Source organism: Myripristis murdjan, chromosome 5 (genome assembly GCF_902150065.1).
Source record: "Myripristis murdjan chromosome 5, fMyrMur1.1, whole genome shotgun sequence".
Lineage (NCBI taxonomy): Eukaryota > Metazoa > Chordata > Actinopteri > Holocentriformes > Holocentridae > Myripristis > Myripristis murdjan.
Window position 1 is genome coordinate 14924141 of NC_043984.1, and position 23001 is coordinate 14947141.

Sequence of the window (23001 nt, forward strand, 5' to 3'; positions counted from 1 at the left end):
AACAGGTCCAGCTACAGTGAACTGTTACAGCCAGCTCGCTGATGATGCCAGTGTTTATGAATATTCCACTATTTACCATCTAAGGGAAAAATAAAGTAAATATCTCTCAAAAAGTGCACAGACAAACGTCATCTTGCATGTATCCACTCATCTCCTAAATTATGCGAGGGTAAAAAAATATTAGGACTAACATGACTAACAGTGTGTGATGCTGGCATGTAGTGTGTGCAAGCATATACTGTGAGGGCTCTTGACTGTATTTTAAATCCACTTTTGAATGGTAGAACATCTTAGATATTACAGTCTGACTCTTGATTACTGATTACGGAATGACAGCAATGTCATGGAGTATTGAGTAATGTATAAAATCCTTATTTGAAAAAATATATATGTATAAAATATATTTTAAAAAAACACATTAAACATGAAGCACGGGCAGTGTGAAGAGAACCCTAAACCTCACAGTGTTACGCTCTACCCATTCAGCTGAAATATGAGGGGAAAAAATACAAACGCAAAAAGCTTATGAAGATTAGAATAACCTTTAATCCTCTGTATTAGATGACAGTAAATCCTACATATTTTATGCCATGATGCATCTCCACAAATTGCATATCACATATGCAATATCTGGCGTTTTATCACAAAACACAGTATAGATTCTGAAAATTTTGTATAATTACGTTTTTTTTTTCTTCCTTACAATTATATAAGATTACAAGGAGATATTTGAGACCGTACAAGTAGGGACAGTCACTTCAAAGTCACAAAAATAGCAGTTAGTCTACATAATTACATAGCAGCATGAACATTCATAAGACATCTTTTACATCAGTTATTGTTTCAATGCAACAATGTTATTTTACAAATATTCATGTAGATAAATAAATTCCTCTGGATTGGTGGGTATGTAGCTGCTGTGACAATGTCAGAAACTGTTTTTCATATATAGCAAAAAAATATGTTGACAAAAGTCATTGCACTGGCTGCTAATTCAGAATGACAAATTTCACCACTGAAATGTAAAGCTAGAACTCAGGTAAGAAATTTGTGCTTTATTTCTTACCTGATCTGAACTGTTTATGTGTGAATACGGCAGTATAGGACATTTATCAATTATCTACAAAACCACATTGTGTATTATGTTTCCATTGCACTGTGTTTGTTAAGTTATTTTGAACAGTTTCCTCCTTTAGGAAAACAAGACAAGATTTACAAAAGACTAAGCTGTAATTCTTCAAATATTGTAGCCCAATGTATGCTGAATGTCTTGTTAAATGTGTATTTGTTTTAGATGACAACACACAACTATCAGTACTTATATAGTTTAACAGTCCCTAGTTACAAATGTAGCCTATTCCCCTGCTCAGTGCAACAGTATTCACCAATATGTCAAGTTAACAGACTAAGAGTGAGTATAAAGCTTCAATATTCACATTCAATTCAGCAGTCTCTGATGAGACCTAACAGTCATGTTCAGTTTACCAAGGCATCCTGAATGTGACCAATGACAGGCGAACATTCACAACTAGCCTTTTTGTTTGTCCTCCTGCTGCTTTTCAAAGCTCTCTTCAACACAAAACAGTGGCTTCCTGCAGCCTGACTGATCATTTAATCAGCTCAGTTCCTCCATCCTCTCTTGCAGGCTCTGCTCTTCCGTTCTGCTGTCATTACTTGTTAATAAAAGGTAGAAAATAACAGTCCTGGCCATGGCCAGCTCTTTAATGACAAGCCTGTTCCTCGGTGCGTCTACCTGCAGGCTCCTGGTTCAGCTGCAGCGGTCAGCACGCTCCAGTACACCACATCTCAGCCTTTTCATCTACACTACACTGATCAATGAGACATCAGAAGGCATACCACTTCATTGGTTACCTGTCCGAGTGTGTGTCTGTGTATTTGCTTCTCACCTATTCATCCCTAACCTTAGTGTCTAATTGGCTATGTCCAGAGGCTAAAGGTCTTGTAATTATGTTTCAGCTCCCAACATTTGTCTCCCCTCGGATGGAAAAAAAAACAACTCTTCCTCCACATATAGATTACCTTTAAATGTAAACTAACCAGTTTATTTGTTTATTTATTTTTTGATACCCACACATCAGCTATTAAAAGAAATGAGCTACAAGCATGTAGGAGCCCGGATCCCTTGAGCGTTGTGTGGAAGGTGTGGAATGTGTGGAAGCAGGAAGGGGAGAGGGGAGCAGGCTCGGCTCCCAACACAGAGCTGTTTAGGGATGTTCATATGGATGTATAATCTGCCTGTTTCTAGACTGCACATTACTTTGTGTAACACACTGTATGACATAAGCATGGTATCTCAGGCCCCTATGCACATGGTAACACCGGAATCAATGACCACTAATGCTCTGTAGTACTTCCATCACATGATGCCTTTTCTCTCACTTCTTCTCATAAAATGTAGCAAGCCACTGAGGTTTTCTGTATCTCTGAAATGTTTTCTCACAGCATGCGAGTACTGAGAATCCCATGAGTGGCAGAGCATGATGAATAAATTAAAAAAAAAAAAAAAAAACACTGTCATCTTTAAAAAATACTCAATAGCTTTGTAAATTTCAAATATTTATCCATTCTGTGGCTGTAAAAATATTATAAGCTGCCACTTTTTTTTCTTTTCAAAATGTTAATTTAAGGTTAAAGCTGCAAAGATTTAACAGTCTTAAAGTCTTCAGGTAATTTGTTTCATTAAACAGTGAATGACCAAAGCCTCAGAGTGTGACTAATTCTATTCTATTGTACCTCTTCCTTCAGCAAAGCTCTGAGCTTTCCTTTTATTTCATACTGATGCTTCAAGTCAGATTAAGACAGTTTACCATTGTTTCTTTTCAAGCGGAACAATGTCTCGAAAACAATAAAAAAAGAGAAAACATACCGAGTCAAACCAGTGCCAAATGTTTATGGATAATCACTAAGATCTGCACAAGATTTCAAGGATTAATTCAAGAAAGGCTGGTAAAGCATGTAAGCCAGCTATAGGCTTTAACCCTTTCACGAGCTCTTAATTTTCTATACAGCCTTTTCATTCATGTACCCACTCATCACCCACCGTGAGACACAGCAAAACCACTTGTATGTAAGAACAAATGACCTATTCATCAACACACAACACTTCAAACATGAGAAGCTATAGATACTCAAGCAAGTTTTGTTTTCATATCATATGTGCTTCAAAGTTTGAAACTAGAGCGTAATCCTTCCATATACAAATACATCTGTATGTAATTATCTTCTGCCATGTAAGTAAACTGGAGTTAGTCTTAAGCAGGATGTCTCTGTGATTTTAAGATGTCAACATTTTGAGTTGAGTTGTCCTGGTCATTAAATAAATATCTCCAATAAAGCTTTCTTTTTCTTTTCTTTTCTTTCTTTCTTCCTTTCTTCTTCTTCTTTTTTTTTTTTTTTTTTTTTTTTTACCACACTCGACATTTCAGCTCAGGGTTCATTGGACTACCTTTTTTGCACTGGAATGCTTCAGAGAATGCTTCAAAATTCTGGAGTGACCCCAGAACCCTAAAAACAAGAGATAAACAAAATATGAGGATTGAGGCGAAATGTTTTTATGCATGTTAGAGGTACACAGATCTCTGATTATTGGAATCGGTGGTAATCCAGCTTGCTACATGCTAAGATCAGCATATGAGGCCATTCTGATACAGATACTTAAATGAGCGGTGCTTTGCCGCAATGAAAATGTCTGCAGTGTGACCATTCTTTGATCTCAGTGAAGCAAAGTGCCAGCTGTGCCAAGCTACGGTGTCTGGCAGTGATGAGAGTGGAGGGGAGGCAAAGCAGCTCGCTGAAGCCAGCCGGAGACAGTCTGAATGCTTCTGTCTTGCAAATTAAATCTACAAACTGTGACTATCACTTTTGGAAAAGAGAATAATTGAGTTATGTTGGTGCGAGTATATGCTGTGAATAAGAGTTCTTTCGGGAAAAAAACATTCACCATCTATCAAATCCTTGTTTTACTTCACTTTGGTACTGCAACATATGTTCATCAATACAGCTTTCATTTTGGCCAGAGGGTATTATTTTTTTAATTCAGCTCATTTTGTGTTTTATTGTTTATGTTGTTTTTTAACCTTCAATTCTGTTTTAATAGGATAATACTAGGTGGCAGAACTGTACTTGTGACGGAACTTGGTAATCAATTATGAAAAACTGATTATTGTTTTATAATTGATAATAAAAAAAGAAAACCAGGTATCAGTGCACCTCTAATGTTTACTGATCACACTAACAGGTCCTCACCTGTATTCTAAGGGACTGTGTGAGTCAGTCTTGATGGACTGGCTGGCATATTCAGGCCGATAGGCACCACACCATACCTAGGAAAAAAATGGATTAGTTTAATAATTTATTTTGAAAAGAAGTCATTCTATGTATATACACTATTCGGCACCACTCACTCATTTTCTATAGTATTTCGAACTTGAACATTTTTGCAAGTAATATCTGGTAATTCTTCAACAGCTTTAATATATGATTTAGATGGAATACAAACCTTGAAATGTCAAAGACAGAAATAGTAAAAAGTAAAAGTAAAAGTAGCGTGTTTGGTATGAATAAATGAACTAGATCACCAATTGACTTTTCAGTGCTAGCAGGGAGAAAGAGGGGCTTTTATACAGATTTGTAATGGATGTTTGACCTGTTTTGTCTTTTTTTTGGTTGATGACTGTAAAATAGCCTGTTCAGCTTACACTTTATTTTCTCTGGCACCACAGTGGTCTTTACTTTGGCAGCTACTCCGAACCCTAGTCGGACATATGTGGCCTGGGACTGTTTTAACTTTTCACCTCCTCACCCCCTCTCTTTATCTCATTGTTCACTTCTGAACAACCATTCAATAATAAAAAAAATCCTCTTGGGCTTTTAGTTCTCGGCAATTACAGATAGAGAAATAGATTCAATCCACACTGCTTCTTCTGAAAAACATAAATTTAGCATTTAGCAATTACATTTTCCTCATTTATGTTACTCACTTGTGCAAAGTTGAGAAAGAAAAGTTGTTTGTGATCCATGTCCAGACCAGGTAAGCGGGGTTCTTCCCCCTCTCTCTCCACCCACTTCAGATAAGCCTGGAAATGTGCACAAAAAATGTATGTGTAGAAACTTTATCACAAGCTTTTTGAAAGAAATCACAACTAGCATTTGATTTTGTGATTTTTTTTTTTGCAAACATCCAACCTTATAAGCTTGGCGAACCCCTCCATTGTCTGCAATATTCTCCCCCAGCGTGCTGATTCCACTGACCTGAGGTCATAAAGTTAAAACTGTGAACACTCAAACGTGACAATACTCATTATGATGGCCACTTAGTTCACAGCTTCCACAGTCAGGCATTACAGCCAAGACAAACATCTAATTTTACACACAACACTTATTTGTGCATTCCACACAGAGTATGCTTACATTTTGTCCACCTGCTAGCTTCCAGTTGAAGTTGCCATATTGTTGCACCATGCACTGAGACTGGTCTTTAAAATGTTCAGCAGAGTAATTACTCCACCAGTTTAGCATATTACCATCCTTGTCAAAATTACGCCCTGCAACCAAACATAATGCAACAAGTAAAGTACCGTTTCCCAAACATGATGCAGTACCTCCACATTTTAAATTGGTAACCTATTACAATAAATTACTGGTCACAGTTACATGACAATAAATAATTATAAGGAAATTAAAAGAATAAGTATGTAATTATCAATTCTGTTTTCCCAAAATACCCAGTATGAATCAGCAGTGCCTCACCATTGTCATCAAATCCATGTGTGATCTCATGTCCAATAACCATTCCTATTCCTCCAAAGTTGAGGGCCTGGAGCTGATGCTTACTAAAGAAAGGAGGCTGCAGTATTCCTGCAGGAAAAACTGGACAGACAAAACAAGTAGGATCAATCTGCTTGGATGAATGTGAACATAAAAATGAGAACTCTGTGGCATTAGAATGATTGGGATTTAGTTACTTTAGTTTATTTGGCAATTGGACAAACAGTTGTGAACTAAATTAAAAACATATTTTTAGTGCGGTCCTTGCTGGTAAAAGGTTTTAGTGTCAAGATGGCAAACAGCACACAGAGACGTCAATAAAACTGAAGAAAGGTCATCTTAAAATCAATAGTTGTGTGATGTACTGAAAGAGAGCAGCAATTTACAGCAATTGATGCAGGCACTTGTTCTAACAGCCAGGTCATTAGATCCATCTCAGATGTCTGGACTAATGCCACTCCTGATATCAAGAGGCACCTTACTTAGCAGCCCCAGGGCACAAAATGACCCAGCTAGGTTGTACATCTTCAGAGACCTTGCTCTAATCTTCTGACTGTGCCCATCTCCAACTTTCTTGAAGTGCTTCCATAGATATTTGAGCAGCTCTGTTATTAATTATTCCGTGAACAGCACTGAGCTGAAGTTTCACTGCCACAGTTTTAAAGGGAAGAACATTTATTTTCCTGAAGTGTTCCCTCCCTAAATGGGCCTTCCAAGTAAAGTCCTAATATCACTTTAATCTGTTTGCTTAGGGATATTTGTTTCAGCTCCTTTGTGAAGCCTCCATACTAGGCACTGTTTGCATACTCAAAACGGCACACACGAGTGCAATCCTCATCCAGAAGCTTAGCCTTTTTTTTTTTTTTTTTTTTTTTACAAGAAACTCTAATCTTGTTGTTAAGCACTTGCAAGGCCATACTGCTGCTGCCCAGGTCATTATCCAGTAAGCAACCTATGGAGCTGACGGATATTTGATTCATTACAGGCTCTCCATCAAGCAGAATGTCTAACTGGGAAATACTGTTTAAACATGGCTTTATATCAATTACACTGATTTACTGTGTTACCATAAATAAATGTATGAGCTGATGTGCACTTCTGTGAGTCTGAAAATATTCTTAATGATCTTAATTCTTGACACCAGGCAGAGGGTGTTACTGTTACATTCAATGAGGTCACCTTATGGCAGGGGGGTCCTACACATAAGAAAATGAAACATAAATTTGTCAGTTGGTGGTTTAAAGGATTATTATAAAGTGGAAAGCTCCTACCTATCTGGTTTCTGTTAGGTGAGTAGAATGCATTCACTACAGCTGCACCGATGATCCACCTTAGAAAAGATTGAGAAATATGTTACAACCGATAAAAGAGCTCTACTCTGAATGTCCCTTACTAGCTAGCTGAAAGACTTAACCGTACAATCCAAACATCAAATATTTATTATATCTGCCTATCAGCAAAGGTCTAGGCTAGGCTACAAGGTCTAGGTACAAGAAATCCTTCTTGTACAGGTGTTTCTGCTTCTTCTGCTGCTGACTGCAACGTTTTCTTAGGCTAATTTCTTAATAAGATTGAGTGTATTAGATCTAAGACTACAGCCCCTTTCATCAGGTAGTATTCAGTCTGCAGTGTTGGAAATAGGTGCCAGCTTACAGGTCAGGGTCAACTGGTTCTCTGAGTTTCTTCAAACTCTTGTGAGCCTCAGCCTTAAGATTCTCAAGGATGTTTTCAAAGTAGTTCTCCTCACTAAAATTTAACTGAAAGGAGAAAAAAGAGAAAGCCTGATCAGAGATAACTGCAACATGAGCATATGCAGCTTTCAGTCATTTACTGCATCGTTGGGAGTGGAACAAGACTCAGTTCTTACGTACATGTGCATATTCCTGATCTAGCTTCTGGTTATTTTCTTCCAGAATGTGGTCTGGATAGCCAATATGCTCCTTGATTGCCATGGCCTGAAAGAAATGCATAACAATCAGTGTACACATAGCACATAGTGCACATAGCACCTGCAAAAGATAATATCTTGACTTATTTTCTCACACAAGTGAAAGAATATTTTTGCTTTGCTGTGCACTGCACCTTTTCTCTTGCCTTCTCCTTTGATGGAGCGTCCATCCAACTTAGCTCCTCTAGTGTTTCCACATATGCTTCCTGGATCTTACTGATGAGGTTGCTGACCTGCCAATATATGGTACAAAACAAAGTCTGAGTGTAAACACAATCCCGCACATAAACACACTTTTATATTGACTCATTGAACAGTCTGTGGAGGGCTGCTGTCTTGTGGCAGCTGGCTCTAAACTTCTCTTGTGGCAGTCATTTATTTTCATGCCCTGAAGGAGATTATTTTCTGTTTTGTCCAGGTGTGGTTTTAGAGAAAGGGCTCACCATTCGTTTACTTTCTCCAGCGAAGGTTTCACGCACATACAGAGCCCCAACGGCGTTCTCCATGCTGCTCTGGACATAACGGACGCAGTCTCGCCACCAGGCCTCTTCCACAGTGGTTCCATATAGAGCCTGACCCCACACACATGCAAAAAACACAACACACAAACACTGTGATGTTGTTTTTACGCTGGCATATTTTTTGTGTTATTCTATTGTGTCACTGACATCACACCTTTCTGTATTGGGCTCTGGCATCTTTGAAACGGCGGCTCAAACTATTAACTCTGTCAATGATGAGCTGCCAGGTGAGGTAGTTCTGCATAGTTCTGGAAGAATAAATTGAAAGTGGAAGTGATTGTATTTGCGCTGCATTGTAATTACTCTGCACCATTTTAGTCTCTATGGACTTTGCTTTGCACAGTGCTTTGGCAGTATGAGATGATCATCATGGGCTGACCTGACACTGTGTTTGGAGAGAACGTCATTCATCTTTTCAAGGTAGGGAGAGCTGTAGACCACCACCTCCTCCTCTACATGAACCTCAATGGAGACGCTGGACAACACACCTTGTATAAATCGAGTCCAGTTAAAACCCTGGAGAGCAAAAGGGAACAGACATTTTTACATTTAGGCTTGATGAGCATTCGTGCATTTTAGAAACACTGTGCTTCACAGTCATACATTCATACGCAGGAGGCATTAGCCCTGTGCACGAGCGCCTCATGTTTACAAAGAGGCAACCATCCTTATCCACTCATTCACTGGTACTCCCATGCAAATTTTCCGAGAAAGTTCCGGGACTTGAACGAGTGAAAGTGACCTGCTTATGTTCTGGTCAAGTAACACACAAAGATGTAAAGGATCAGCTCTTTCAAAATTTAAAGTTCTCATGAGTTTGAGAACTGTTGGGAGTTCTCAAACTAAGGCTGAACTCTCATGTACGTCTGTGTTTATACTGCTTTGCTGTGCATAGGATGACCACAAACAAACTCAATAAGTGTTTGGTCTATTGCCAAGCTGTTTTAGCTTTACTCCCTAGTGCTGATATTTTGAAAACCAACTTTTGCAAGCTCTTGTGGAGCAGAACATGGAGGGATGAGGCTTGGCTGCATGTTAGCATGAACTGTTTTCTTATCAAAGGCTATGGTGAAGATATGTGCCAAATAACAATGTAAATGACACAATCGTTTGGCTTCAAAAGACTCATGCTGCATGAATGAACTGGGTAAATGGGTAATTTTTCTTGTCATTTTTTGCCCCTTTTGAAATCTAAAAAGCAGAATCCATTGATTTCAGTTGTTTTTGGGAAGGCTGTACAGAGCTAACCTAGCTACTTCCCTTTGTGTGTTGTATACACAAACACAACCCACCTGTGTTTCAATGGGATCAAGTTGAGAAGATAATGGGAAAAAATCATTTTGGGTGAACTATTTCTTTAAGCTTCATATAATCTAAAAAGTGGAAGCACACTTACGTTAAGACTGAATGTGTCCTGTAGTTCACCGAGTGTCATCTTGTTATAGAGAACGGTGACATCTTGGCGCTCCTCTGCTGGGGATGTGGCCTGTTGAGCATCAACAAATAAAATAAATCCTTAAACTCATTCACATTTTGTACTCATTTTATTAGCCTATTTGTCATGATCTTGACAGGCACAAAAAAAAAAAAAAAAAAAAAAAAAAAAAAAAGATCAAGCGCTCGGTTGATTTCCTGAGTCTACACTAAACCGTGCCTGTTCTCTAAATTAATGGGAGTAGAGGGGATGGACTCATTTTTCATCTTGTCATCCATAATTCTCCTTCACCCCCCGTCCCACAATTCCATTTCCTGTTGTGGCTGGTACTCACATTGGCAATGTCTGTCTCCAGCTCCAGCAATTGCATCATTTCCTCCCACACACGGTCATCATCCTGAGTCAAGTTCCTGTCCTCTCGCGCTATCTTTGCAATAGCAACCATGAAATGGAGGTAGGCCTCCCGGACCTGTGGTACAATCATAAAATATAAACGTTGTTTTGTACAACAAAATCAACCTCAGATCACCGTCATGGGTTTTTTAATGCATTACCTTTTTGTAGTTTCCACCATTAAAGTAATAGTCTCTTGATGGCATTCCAAGTCCTGGCTGGTCAATCTGTTAATAACCAGAATAAACCAGCAAAGCACAGCATATCATGTTTGTGAATCAACACTTTCATTGTTTAATCATGTTTATATTGAACAATTGATGCTGTGTAGTGGCTGTAAGCTATTATTTGTGTTCTTACATAAATGATATGGCGTCTGGAGTCACGGTCATCTGTCCACACGTACATGTCCAACAGGGCCTTCTTATGGAAACGAGCAGTCAGTGTTGCCAGCGTGTCCTCGAGGCTCCATGCTTCCTCTGTGGCATCAGGTAGAAACAAGAGGTCAGTCAGTACAGCACTGACCTCCCCCAAGGTCGCAGCTTGAACCTACAGTCCTGTTTGTGCAAAGCCTCGCATCCTTTTGGCAATGCTGTTGTCACAGGACACGCCCCTTTCAGCTAATTAGTGGGTAAAGTTGGTCAGTGTCACCTTGACTTATGACCAACCATCCCACTGGGCTTCAAGGACGTTTTTGGAAATTTCGGCTCCGTTTCTGCTAAGTCCTGCCACTGCCATGTCCACTTGAGGCCAACTGGCCCAAAAAGTTAATCACTTCTTTGTTCGCCCATCACCAACCTCCCTGACGAGTTATAGAGTGTTATGGCCCTGTTTGAGCTTAGTATAGCCCTGTTTGTGCTGCATTCTAACCATTGCCACAACTCTTTGAGGCCAATTTGCACAAAAAGTTCATCACTTTTTTGCTGGCCCATAACCAACTTTTGGTACTTTTTGTGCAGTACTTTTTGAGTTTTCTTGAGTTATCTTGCAGGCAGACTGACAGAAGATGGACGGGGGTGATCACATAACCCTCTGCCAGACGTTTCAGCTCTTTAGTGGGGGTAATTGTCCCCTAAACACAGTGGTGTACGTTTATGAAGCTACCAGGTGATAAAAAACAGGCAGAGACATAAGCATTACTGCTGCACATTTAAAGGGATAGCCAGAAAGCTGTTTGTGCAGATGCAGTTATGCGTGCTTAATTCTGTTTGAACCACCGTCCTTGATTACATTTAATTAACGTGGCAGCAGTCAGGAGCTTGGGGAAGAGCAGAGTAGTCTATTTAAAGAATCAGTCACAGTCCTGATTGAGGACCTGCTTCTCTACCCACTCACTGCACTCCTAATCACAACACCTGACTGCTCAGCTGAAGAGCCACAATGTGCTTCTTGATCATGCCAACAAAGCTAGTGCTGCCCAACATTTCATTATGTGCAAATACAGTTAGATGGATATTTGCGTGAGTATGTGCATCTGAATAGGAGCACACGGGAGTGACTGCTGTGCAATGCTTGTGTGCCCCCATATGTGAGTATTTGTATGTTGATATGTTTATGTGTATGCGGATGTACTTGTATTTTACATGCACAGTGCTTATGCTGTGTATGCTAATCAAAGGGTGGCTCAGAGGTATTTTTACACTACCTGTAGTGGTGTTCCAATCATCTGAGGCAACAGGCCAATCTCCAATAGTGTCAATGAGCTTTAGAATGGGCTGGGAGTCACGATGCTCTATGAGGCCTGCAGGTCAAACAATACAAATCATCAAATATAATAGCACTACAGTCCCTCTACCATTTGGTCATTGCTCCCCTGCCTCCTTTTTAATCTAATACACACTGAATAATGTGTGTTTGAATTAAGAGAACCTTACTTTCATTCATGCAGGAGCTGTAAAGGATTTTGGCCTTCTTGATTGCATCCCTGTCCTGTTCATTCTCCGTCTCAAGAACACCTGCACAAACAAAAATTATTTGGGGGAATTTCTTCCTTATTAGACAGTCACAGTGGAGAGAGAGAGAGGAAGGATGGGGGATGACATGCAGCGAAGGGTCTAGGCTGGATTCGAACTCATGCCTTTATATTATGTGGTACACACTTTACACAGTGAGCCATGGGAGCACCCCCAGACATGAATAATTTGAATGAAACTCAAAGGCAGTGCAGTAAGACTGCTACTGATATGTGATATTCTTCCGGCTCACTGGCAAGCACCATTGAATTCCAGATAATGCAGCTCACTGACCAATGAAGATTAAAACCCTGACCCTTATACTGTATGACTGTGGAAACATGCCAACTGACCTTTGAGGACAATCTCCAGCTTGTCCCTCAGAATGTCAAAGACACTGTGACGGGAGCTGGTCTCTGGGATGACATGGCGCTCCAGCCAACCCCCGCAGGCGTACTGGTAGAAATTCTCACAAGGCTTCACAGACGCATCCATGTTCTGCAAGAGCCGGGCGGCTTCGGGTACCACAAGCGTGACAGGAAAGAGAGGCGGCATGGGGGCAGGATTCATAATGCAGTTAGAAAGTTCTGTTTTTGAATAAAATATTGGTGCATTTGAATTTGTTGAATTTGTTTGAAGGGTAAAGGAGCAGTAGTTATCACCTGCAGTAACACACTCCGCAGCTGTACACACATTGTTAAGGTTGGAGCGGTATTGTCCTGGAAAAAATCCAAAAAGTGCCAACAGTTATTAGTTAAACACACTGATCGCTTCATGATTAAAATCCCCACTGAGACAGGGAACTTTGGCATGTTGTTGTGTTGTGTGTTTTTAGAAATGACTGGTGTAGGTCTCGTCTCTGCATCTGACAGACAATGGCTTTGTCAGCAGTGACTCTGTTCTTTCACTGGTGTATGACACTGCTGATTAGGCAGTAAAGGGAATTAAAGGGGCGATCAGACATGGGCCTGTCCAGCTCTAACATGACACACACCCAACCTACTACCCCACAATATCTTGTGTTCAGGTTACAAGACTCACCCTCACTTGTTGAGCTCCTTGACACACTCGACCTATTAGACTGCTCTGAATTGGTTGAAACACAGATTTCAGACAGCATTAGATACACACAATTTAACTTCATGAATTTTATTCAAATTCAAATGCATTTGCTGTAGGCTACTAATAACTTAACACCAGGAGAAATTGATCTAGTCATGTGAACTCTTCCTTTAACTATTTTCTTTTTGGTTACCTAAAAATAAAATGCCATTTTACTTCTTGTATAGTCTGGGTAGCATTCTAGCTTTTCTAAAACTTTAATTATTTTATTTTATTTTATTTTTTAATTCTGACAGTCTTGCTTGTGCAATTTCATGCTTTAAGATACTGCAAAGGTTTGCTCCTCTTTTGATATGTAAACACACTGTAGGCTTTAAACAACCTACATAAAAAACTACATAAAAATGCAAAATAACATTGCCATGTGTGGCAAAACGCTAATGCAAAAGTTGTGAAAATCAAATCTACGGTGATTTTTCTGTTAGTACTGCTGGGGTCAGGATCATCTCAGGTGACAATGGCAGATGTCACACTAGCATTAAAAAAAAAAAAAACACTTATCTGTGCAGCTGCGTTCTCCCAGTGAGCTTACCTCTCAGCACCGATGTGTAGAGGACTATGAGCCCGGCCAAGGCACAGCTGACCAACAACAACAGGACAGACAGACCGATCTCTGCAACGGTCCAGCGACGCTTCCCCGGTTTGGTAGATTTCTCCATGATATCCATTTGGCTTTCGGATTTGCCCATTCTCCTGTCTGCCGGCTCTCTGGGAAAGGTACGGTGGAGTGGGAAGGTCCAGGCAGAAGAGAGCTCCCGGCCACCAGTGAGTGTGTGTGGGCTGTGCTGTGCGATGCAGCGCTCTGCCAAACTGACCTGCAATGAGTGAGCGCATTATGATGTGCACCGCTAGCTAACACCTACAACTTGTTCACAGTTAAGAGTTGTTAACCGCGCGAAGCTCGTCTCTGGAAAAAAAAAAAAAAAAAAAAAAAAAAAAAAGTAATGCGTTACTCGTTACTTCGGAAGAAACGTTACAGGGTTTGGTGTTACTCCACGGGAGCAGTGAGCCGTTACAGTTTCTGACGTTACTTTTCCGTCCAAGCCACGGAGTCGACGGTTAGGCGCTATAACGTTACCGTGAAAAATCGCGATAACTTCAGCAAAAGTTAATATGCTGTTAGCCAAAAATAAATAAATAAACTGAAGTATGCCTACTTGAAGAAAATGTAAGTAACCCTACAGTTAGACTATGTTTTTCTCTAACTCGATCAATGTTAGCTTACTCTGACAGTAGGATTTATGAGGAAATATATTTAGCAGAAATGACAACAAAAGTTATACTATTACAACTTTTTGGTGCTTAAAAATGTGTGTTGCCAACAGTGACAACTCACTGAGCAATGCCCGACCCCAGTCCAGGTTGATATATTGATTATTTTTCAATTGCTTTGTTAATTATACATGCGGTTGAATGGGCGACCAATAGCTATATCAATGCATGACATCTCTAAATAATAATATAGTCTAGGACAGAAACTCCTTGTGTTTATGTGTTAGTATTATGGGTAGAGATTAAATTAACTGTGAAGTTGACCTCCATTATCAGTTTGAAATGCTTGTGCAAGAGCTGGAAATTTCTCCTCCCACCACACACACACACACTTAGATGCACATGCACTCTCCAGGCCTATATCCTACTTCAAGAGAGCTAATTTCTATGCATAATAACTATGTATGTGTGAACACAATATTGCAAATGAGCATTTGTGCAAGGAACAAAATGACAATCACCGATGGCTTTCAGCAGCATTGCTTTGCATCTATTCACTCCCCAGCACCTGTTCCTCAGTAACCAGCCTGTTGCCCTATCATTAGGCCTGACAGAGGATGGGGCTGTAAATCAGAGGTTCACGCTGCTGTGCCCTATTAGCTGTTCCTGATGAATACTCATGGGCACACAGTATCTGGCACTGCAATGATGGAGTGCGGGCAGGGGCTTGTTAGAGCTCCACTGCCATCTTCAGCATGAGACTGTCAGAGCAGAAACTGCCTCCGCATCATGGTCCTTGTCGCCCAAACTTGCTCCCCTTCATGGGAAATTATGCCATAATGTGTACTGTAATGAGGCAAACAAGTTGAAACAAACAAGTTCAGTACCACAAAGGAAACATTATGGGCATATTTAAATGTTCTCAGATAGCTTATCAGCTTTTTTTTGTCTATCATCCCATACTTTGTCAGCATCCATATTATATTTCATATATTGTTTTCCTCTATTTCTGCAAAGTTGATACTATGCACATACAAGGTTTTGGTTGGATGGCCGTGATATTTAACTTAACCATGTAAGTCCCATTGAAATTTAAAATCTATTTTCCTGTCAAGGTGGCAGCAGTACAGAAAGTTACAGTATGTAGAAAGCATAATATGTTTTGGAGTAAAGCTTAAGATGCCAATGACCACATGATGCAGTCTAATGGGTTAGGTGCTCAGTTTGTCAAAACAAAAATCTTTTGACAGAAACTAATCTATTATAGGCTAAATCGTTTTAATGTTGCATGGTTTTAAGCGTATTTTCCAGGTAAGATTACATGTGACTTTGTTTGGTGACTGGTACTGTACTTCTGGAAACTCAGTATTTCAGACACAAGCAAGGATTAATTCACAGGTTAGGCTCAGTCAGCAATATGCACAAGGTTATTCTCTGTTACTCACTTTGCAACTGACTATTATCAACTCTATTATTGAGACATCAACATTTTCTTTGTGTAAAAAATTTCCACACGATCCAAACTTGTCATTTTAAAGTGCATGCACAATTGCAAATCTGTCCTGTGACTGCTGAAAATCTGACATCAGTGGTACCTCACAGGCTGCAATATCAGGTGGCAAACTTTTTCTACCTTGTTACCAACCTTCACTTTGGCTACAAGTGTTTGACAGTATACAGTAATCTAATCTAAGTGGCAGAACTTACCTCTTTACGTGGACGGTAGAAGTCCCTGAGCCGCCCCCCACAGCACGCTAATATCTCAAACACCCCCACTGAGCTTCCACTCAGAGCTGGTGTGTGGAGAAATGAGTCTGTGCCGCGGGATGAAGGAAACGTTATCCACTCTGCTGTGCCGTTCAGGGAATGAGTGAGACAACAGAGAGAGAGAGAGGGAGAGGGAGAGTGGGAGGAGAAAGGAGGAAGGTGGGGAGGTGACAGCATCAGGCTGCTCACTCTAGACTGTTTTGGATTACAAGATCGGTGATTAAAAAAGTATAGTTTGCGTGTGAATGTTGGAGGGGATGAGCTGATAAAAGGAGGTGTGGGATGTGCTTCAGTGGGCATCCATTTCTCGGGTGTTTTAAGTGCAGCTTTGAAAAATCTGGGAGGAGAAAAGCTTGCAGTGAGGCTAAATAAAACAAACTGGGCTTAAAGGACTCTGCAGACTAGTGCTACTATAACACTGCATTTCTCAGCCACGCAGGGGGGTATTCCAGAAAAACCAGGGTTACAAATTAAACCAGTTTACTTTGGGAAAGATTTTGCTATGTCCTGGTGATACTGATGTGAATTTGCAAAACATAAGAAAATGATTCCATCATCCATGTTGATGATTATAATAATAACCACAATTTCAGGAGATACCCTTTAACACTAATCATCTAATCCTGTTTTGTGGCAGCGAACCCCCCAGGTCTGTACCAGCTGTCTTTTTGCTCCAACTGCCAGGAAGGTATGGATTTGCTACCTGCAGGGATTGTTTCCATCAGAGGACTTAGCACTTGTGCCTTTCTCATGCCCCTCTCTCTCCTCTTGTGGCCAGAGAGGCTCTTCTTCGGGGAGAGCTTGGACGCCCATGGTGCAGCTGATGGAGATATGAACCCTGGCCTGGTGTCAGATTGAAATGGCATGGAGCCCAGGCTCATTATCAGCCTGATTAACCACACTAATTAGCTGATATTACGGCAAGAGTGCATAGCCACTGCGGTTGGCTAACAGCACTCCTTGCCACCCCGTTGTCCTTGATGCTCAGGTGCTGTCGCTGCTGAAGTTATGATGAGAGATAATGTTCAAAGGGGTAAACAGATTTAGCAGGGAGCAATCTTAATCAAACCCAAAATAGAACAGGTATTTGAGCCCCACCAATATGTTAAAGACCATTTTTAGGCCCCTGATAGAGACTGTGCAAAATCAAGACATTCAGTCTTTTCACTAGAATAATGAAATCAATAATATATTCCATATGATAAGTATTTTTTTGCAAAAGTGCCATTAACTTATTTTCATGTTCAATGTTTGCAGTCTTTATTAAGGCTTATGAGGAAAGTAAAGAGTCAGAGATTGTTAATGTGGTGGATGGGTGAATCTTGAGGTCGCGATGACAAAAAGAACAAACCATTCTGTTATTCAAAAGATATTCAACAACAAGTCATACAGAGTTTAGATTTTATTGTTTTGAACACCTCCAGTTTAATACAGAGGCTAAAAGATACATTTGACAATTTTTGCAATCTTAGGTCAAACCCCTTTTTCCCTCGTAGGTCAAAAAAATATAATTTTGTGGGTCCGCATGACAATCCAAGCGATATTAGATAAGAAAGCCCCAAGATATTGCTACATGTACAGTGCAGGCTTGAATGAATTGGCAAGGAATGAACTTCCTCCTTCAGGGGAAATGCTGAGATAGATTATTCACAGAAATCAGAAAAGGCCAGGAGAGAATAATCGGGCATGAAATTGTTAGGTCATCCTCCCAGCCCTCGTCTGAACTGTGAAGTCATCCCACAGGGACGCTGGTGTAGATGAAAATGAGAAAAGTCATAAATCTGTTCCAGGCCTCTTTATGATAGTATGGTTATAAAAAAGGCAATAAAATGCCTTTATATGGAAAAAGGTGAAATTTATACTACTGGGTCTTTTAAAAGAGAACTATTCTTAGTCCTAGTTTGCTGAAATGTCCCAGCTCATATTAATGCTTCTGTCTGCTCATTTCAGATATATGAAAGTCAAGTCTTTTTGGCTACTGGTTTGTTATGGTCGAGCCCTGTGTTTTTTGAACCAGAATTATGTTATCTTGGCAAGATTTTTCTCACATTTCCTGCCTGTAAACATAGTCAGCTGCATCTGTGTTTACTCTGTGTTGCTGTACACTTGTTCCACTTTGTCATGATCACTACCTGACTTAGAGCAAGCTGTTTACTGACATCGTTTGTCAAATTGTTATTATCTCAGTATTTTTCATTTATTTATTTATTTGTTTTTGCTTGAGCTGAGCAGAGACTGTATTCAAAGCTTAGCAAAAACAAGCCTAATTATATTTTAATACAGAATCTCAAATTCAATTATCGGAGATGTATTTGCTGTATTAAATGTAAGGCAGTGTATCTTTGCACTCACACAGGCCATAAATAAATACTTGACTGTCTTGGTGATTAGTGGATCTGAGAAACAAGCTTGAAAGCTTTTTAATTAGGCTGTTGTAGATTAATGCTATGTATTTGATAGAGAAGGTTCCACAATTTTGCTAAAAGCCTGTGCCAGAAAATCTGGTATGTTCTTGGAAACACTCTAAGTAAAAAGATGGGAGAGGGTTGTCGCGGTCACAGTATGACAGTTTGTATAGTTTTGAAAAATTTGCCTCAGATCTAAAAATGATAGAAATTACATTGCAGGTTGCGTAATTTGGACCAAACATTAATTCTCATTTCTGTTGTTATTATAGCAGGCCCAGATAAGAAAACAGTGTGTTCTTATTCGTTGCCAAATGAATTAATCACCATTTTAATATTCAATTTCTCAATTTTCCCTGTTTTTTGGTTCTGCTTGAAACCGGTATTTCAAACGCTTGCAGCTTGACAATAGTAGTAATCACAGCTGCAGATTTTCTGCTGTCTGTTAATTATGTCCCCTGTGAAATATTGTTGGATTAGGCCAGCGCTCAAAATATGCTCATCCAACCCAGCACATTTGTGTCTGTAATAGTGTAGCTCCCATTTGTATCACTTTGGGTAGGAATCCTATTAACACTACTTCATGATGAGGTGATTCTATCTTACATCAAAGGAAATGCATTCAATTTAAACTTAATCTGTCCCTATTTACAAATCAGAGCATACATTTATTCTTGGTTATGTAAGGAAGATTTGCTGAAAGTGGTAAAGACCTGATGAAATAGTGGCATTGATTCTTGTTTGACACAGGTGGCTGTTGAGGCAGTCTGTCTGATTAGTATGACAGCATTAGTCGTCCCTACAGACCGTCTGTCAGCTTGGTGGCAGTCGCTAGATTGATTGCCTGCACTTAGCTTGACACCAAGGCCGTGATTAACCGATATGTTCCTCCTCTGTTGATATACTGCATGTGTTTAATAGGCCTGACAGAAGCACATATATACAGGCCATTAAGCACAGCAGTGAAATAAAAGCCCCAGTACAAGGTCCTGTTGCTGGGAAAACTCGAAGCTAACAAACTTTAAGCAAACCTAATGGTCTTTGTCCTCGTCTCATCAATCAGCGACCATTAAATCACTGTTTCTGTGTATAATCTGTTGAAATATGGTTTACCACAGCATGATTACTTGGATCACTGTGGACATATTCACTGGTGTCTCCTCTCTTTGCTCTCACTCAAACAAAACCTGAGCATGGTTTTGCATAATTGCTTTGAGGATAAATTCTTTGAAAAAAAAAAAAAAAAAAAAAAAAAAAACGTGTAAAGAAAGTAATCTACTTAAGGAGAGCTTGCTAAACAAAAAATGTTAAGTGCGCCTCAGTCTCTCTTTCTTTATGCTTATGTGTGCGTGTGTGTGTGTGTGTGTGTGTGTGTCTGTGTCTGTGTCTGTGTATGTATGTGTGTGCATGTATACTGTGTGTGTGTGTGCACCTGCAGCTCTTTGGTGTGGCTGCTGTATATTGCTTAATCAAACACACTGTATTATTGCACACTAATTTCCATTTAAAAAAAAAAAAAAAAAAAAAAGATATTGCTATGCTTTAGGACAGCTCAGTCTCTATTAGTGAACATCAGCAGCAGTCTCCCTGAGACGCAAGAACAAAGACTTTTTCCCCTCCATATTTTTTTTTTCAAAACTTTGCTGAGAGAAAAAAAGAAAAAGGAAAAGATGAAAAAAATGGCAGTGAGTGTCCAGCATAATTTCCTGGGGATTGTCACAAAATTCATGCTTAGAAGTGATAACACTACTGAAGGATTTTGCATAGGAATTTGAAATGAAACTTCAGACACACATTGTTCTGTCCGTCTCTCAGTCATTCTCTGTGGAACAGCTCAAGGCCATACATCCATATGGTTCACTAATTAAGGTTCACTTGTCTGGAATTGCTCCAGGCTTTACATAAGTACAGCATCACATGTTAGAGTATTGGATGTTTCTTTTCTGAAGTTAGGAGAGAGATGTCCATGCTGACAAAATACTGCCTGAACTGCTCTAAATCATACCACTCACATTTGAATCCATGAGCTGTATTCCCATTTAAGCCAATCTGATAGAGTCTGTCTCTTTGTGCTCCTCAGACATCTGTGGCTGTTGAACTGCAGAGTGAAAACAGAGCTCCTTGCCGGGCTCTTTCACTCCCAGAATGTGATCTCTCCACCTGTCCCTCAGGTCTGTTGCAGCTTGGACACAGCTTTGGCCACGGCACTCTAATCCTCCTTATCTTAATGGCATCCACTGCTATCGCTAGAGCACCAGGGACAATCGACCCTTTCCGTCTTTTTATCTGAAAAACCTCCTCCCTTCCCAATACCAGCCTACCACCCACCCTGTCAGACACCCCCCCCCCCCTCCATCTGATCCCTCCACTGATCCATCACTCTCCATTATTATCTCATTTCATGGCTTTGTATTGCTAGAATCTTACCTGATCAATATTTACTTTGGAGATTTTTGTTAAAGAAACTATATGCGTGGCTCTTGGCCAAGATCAAAACTGATGTGTTATCTGCTGCAATTGGCGTAGCTAAGGAAAAGACAAGTGGCCTGTTTTTTTCAATGGCCCATCATGTGCACATGCATGTGCAACCCCAAGGAGAGCGTGCAGAGATGGATGTGGCTGTGGATGTGTATCTTGGCTTCGGTTTATTTTCCTTTGCCCTCCCATACTCCCACTGTGACGACGGCAAACTCTGAAACAGGGGAGTCAAGAAAGGCTTCTTAGATCAGATAAAAAAAGCAGAGATAGCTGCCAAACAACAGACCATATGGTAATATCAAGTTTCCCTTTCACTGGCCCTCACACAATGTTTCTCTTTAAAACAAACTCTGGATTCCCTGGACAATTGCTCAACATGACATTATATAAATTACATTACAATTACAATACTTGTCAAAGTCATGCAAAACTTTATTTGTATACCACAGATGCAAACAAGACACTTCCAAAGACACAGTGTGCTTTAGTTTAAAACAGCTGCAGTTTGTGATTACGGAGGGATTTAGACTGCTTCTCTTGAGGGAAATAAGACCAATAGCTAAACCTAAATGCAGCTTTCCTGCTTATTTGTTTGACATTTTGCTGTATTATGCTTCCCCACTCCCTTCTCTTCCCTTTCCTCCACTAGAAATCGGTGATACCTAAGTTGTTTGAGGCAAATGCGCTACCTCTGTCCTCAGTACAGTGTCATTTTCAGCCAACAGACATTAATCTGACAGGTCCTGCCGAGGGTACTGATAATCCAGGCTCTATTTTTAGACTGTGACTATCTCTGCTGTAGGTATGATTTAAACATCAGGGGTTAGATCATTTTGTGTCATGTGCTATGCAGTGTCTTCTTGTGTATAATTTAGTGTCATGTCCCATGTAATTAGGGTGCTGTACCATTAGGTGGCTGCTGTGTCTTACCCTGTCCTTGTGTCTTGGCCTGTGTAATGTAGGTGGCTATTGTCTTGTCATGCCACATCTTTAGCGCAGCCACACTTTTACTGGAATGACATCAGTGTTTGTTCATTTAGTGGTGAGCAAAGGCCACAACAAAGAGAGGGGGACACACGCCAAGCTTAACAATAAACTCAAATTTATTGAAGTAAATATCAAAAAATATAAATGCAATGAGGTGAGGACGTCAGTGTCAGTGATGTTTGGAGGTGTGTGATTGTAATGCATGACTGGCCAGGTGTTTCCAGTTAGCACTTGGCACCTCAGATCCACCCCTCCCAGGACCTGCAACACAACACACCCACACAGGACCAGAGGGAACACACTGGAGCCGTAACAGCAGGAAATGCATTACAGAAAACTCCAAATTTTGTAAACGTGGCCCTGTCTGTACCGCCTGCAACTAACTTTTCAAAGTTGCATGTGGTGTGACAGAACAAAGCGCCAACTGTTGGTCTGAATCCCTTTGCCTTTTGATCACCATTTGACACAAACATTTCTGGACATATACAGCACTGAGAACAATGGCACAATAACAACATACGTGACAAGAGGAAGACTGTAGTGTACAGCGATGTGGGAGAGGCATGAGTATGAATGTCAGCTTTTCACAATATGTTTCATTTAAAGGAACGTTTTTGTTTCTCTCAAATAGAATTTAGCGGTGTATTTACAGTTGATGCAAGTTGGAGCATCTGATGTACTTAAATGGTTATTTATCAATTCAGTTTGTTCTCCTTGAGTCCACAGCGGTGTTCACTCTTACTCTTACCTATTCCTGCAAACCTGCCAAACAAAAAGCCTATTGGGGGCTGCATTGTGTTTAAAATAACAACAAAAAGCAAGTGAGATTTGAGCCCACATCTCCCATGTGGCAATCGCTGACATTACATACAAACTATGCTGCCCTGCTCATGTGAACATGTAGGCGATTATGTAACTGTTCCCAATATATATCCCAGTCTTTGATGTTTTCCAAGCACCTCATGTTGGATTAATTGATTATTCTGTATGTAGA

At 40.1% G+C, this 23001-nt stretch overlaps 1 protein-coding gene across 1 annotated transcript; it reads right to left on the reverse strand.

Moving 5' to 3' along the window:
- Positions 1–699: 699 nt before the first annotated feature.
- Positions 700–16211, reverse strand: mmel1 (membrane metallo-endopeptidase-like 1). Its single transcript, XM_030052147.1, has 24 exons — positions 16078–16211; positions 13691–13973; positions 13078–13122; positions 12699–12755; positions 12390–12551; positions 11959–12039; positions 11730–11825; positions 10445–10563; positions 10246–10311; positions 10026–10160; positions 9653–9742; positions 8636–8772; positions 8411–8504; positions 8179–8307; positions 7870–7968; positions 7659–7742; positions 7441–7544; positions 7059–7117; positions 5770–5889; positions 5431–5564; positions 5206–5271; positions 5001–5096; positions 4267–4343; positions 700–3525 (listed from the first exon to the last, which is right to left on the reverse strand). The coding sequence occupies exons 2-24, from the start codon at positions 13845–13847 to the stop codon at positions 3426–3428; spliced, it is 2307 nt and encodes a 768-aa protein (XP_029908007.1). The 5' UTR covers positions 13848–13973; positions 16078–16211; the 3' UTR covers positions 700–3425.
- Positions 16212–23001: the final 6790 nt, after the last annotated feature.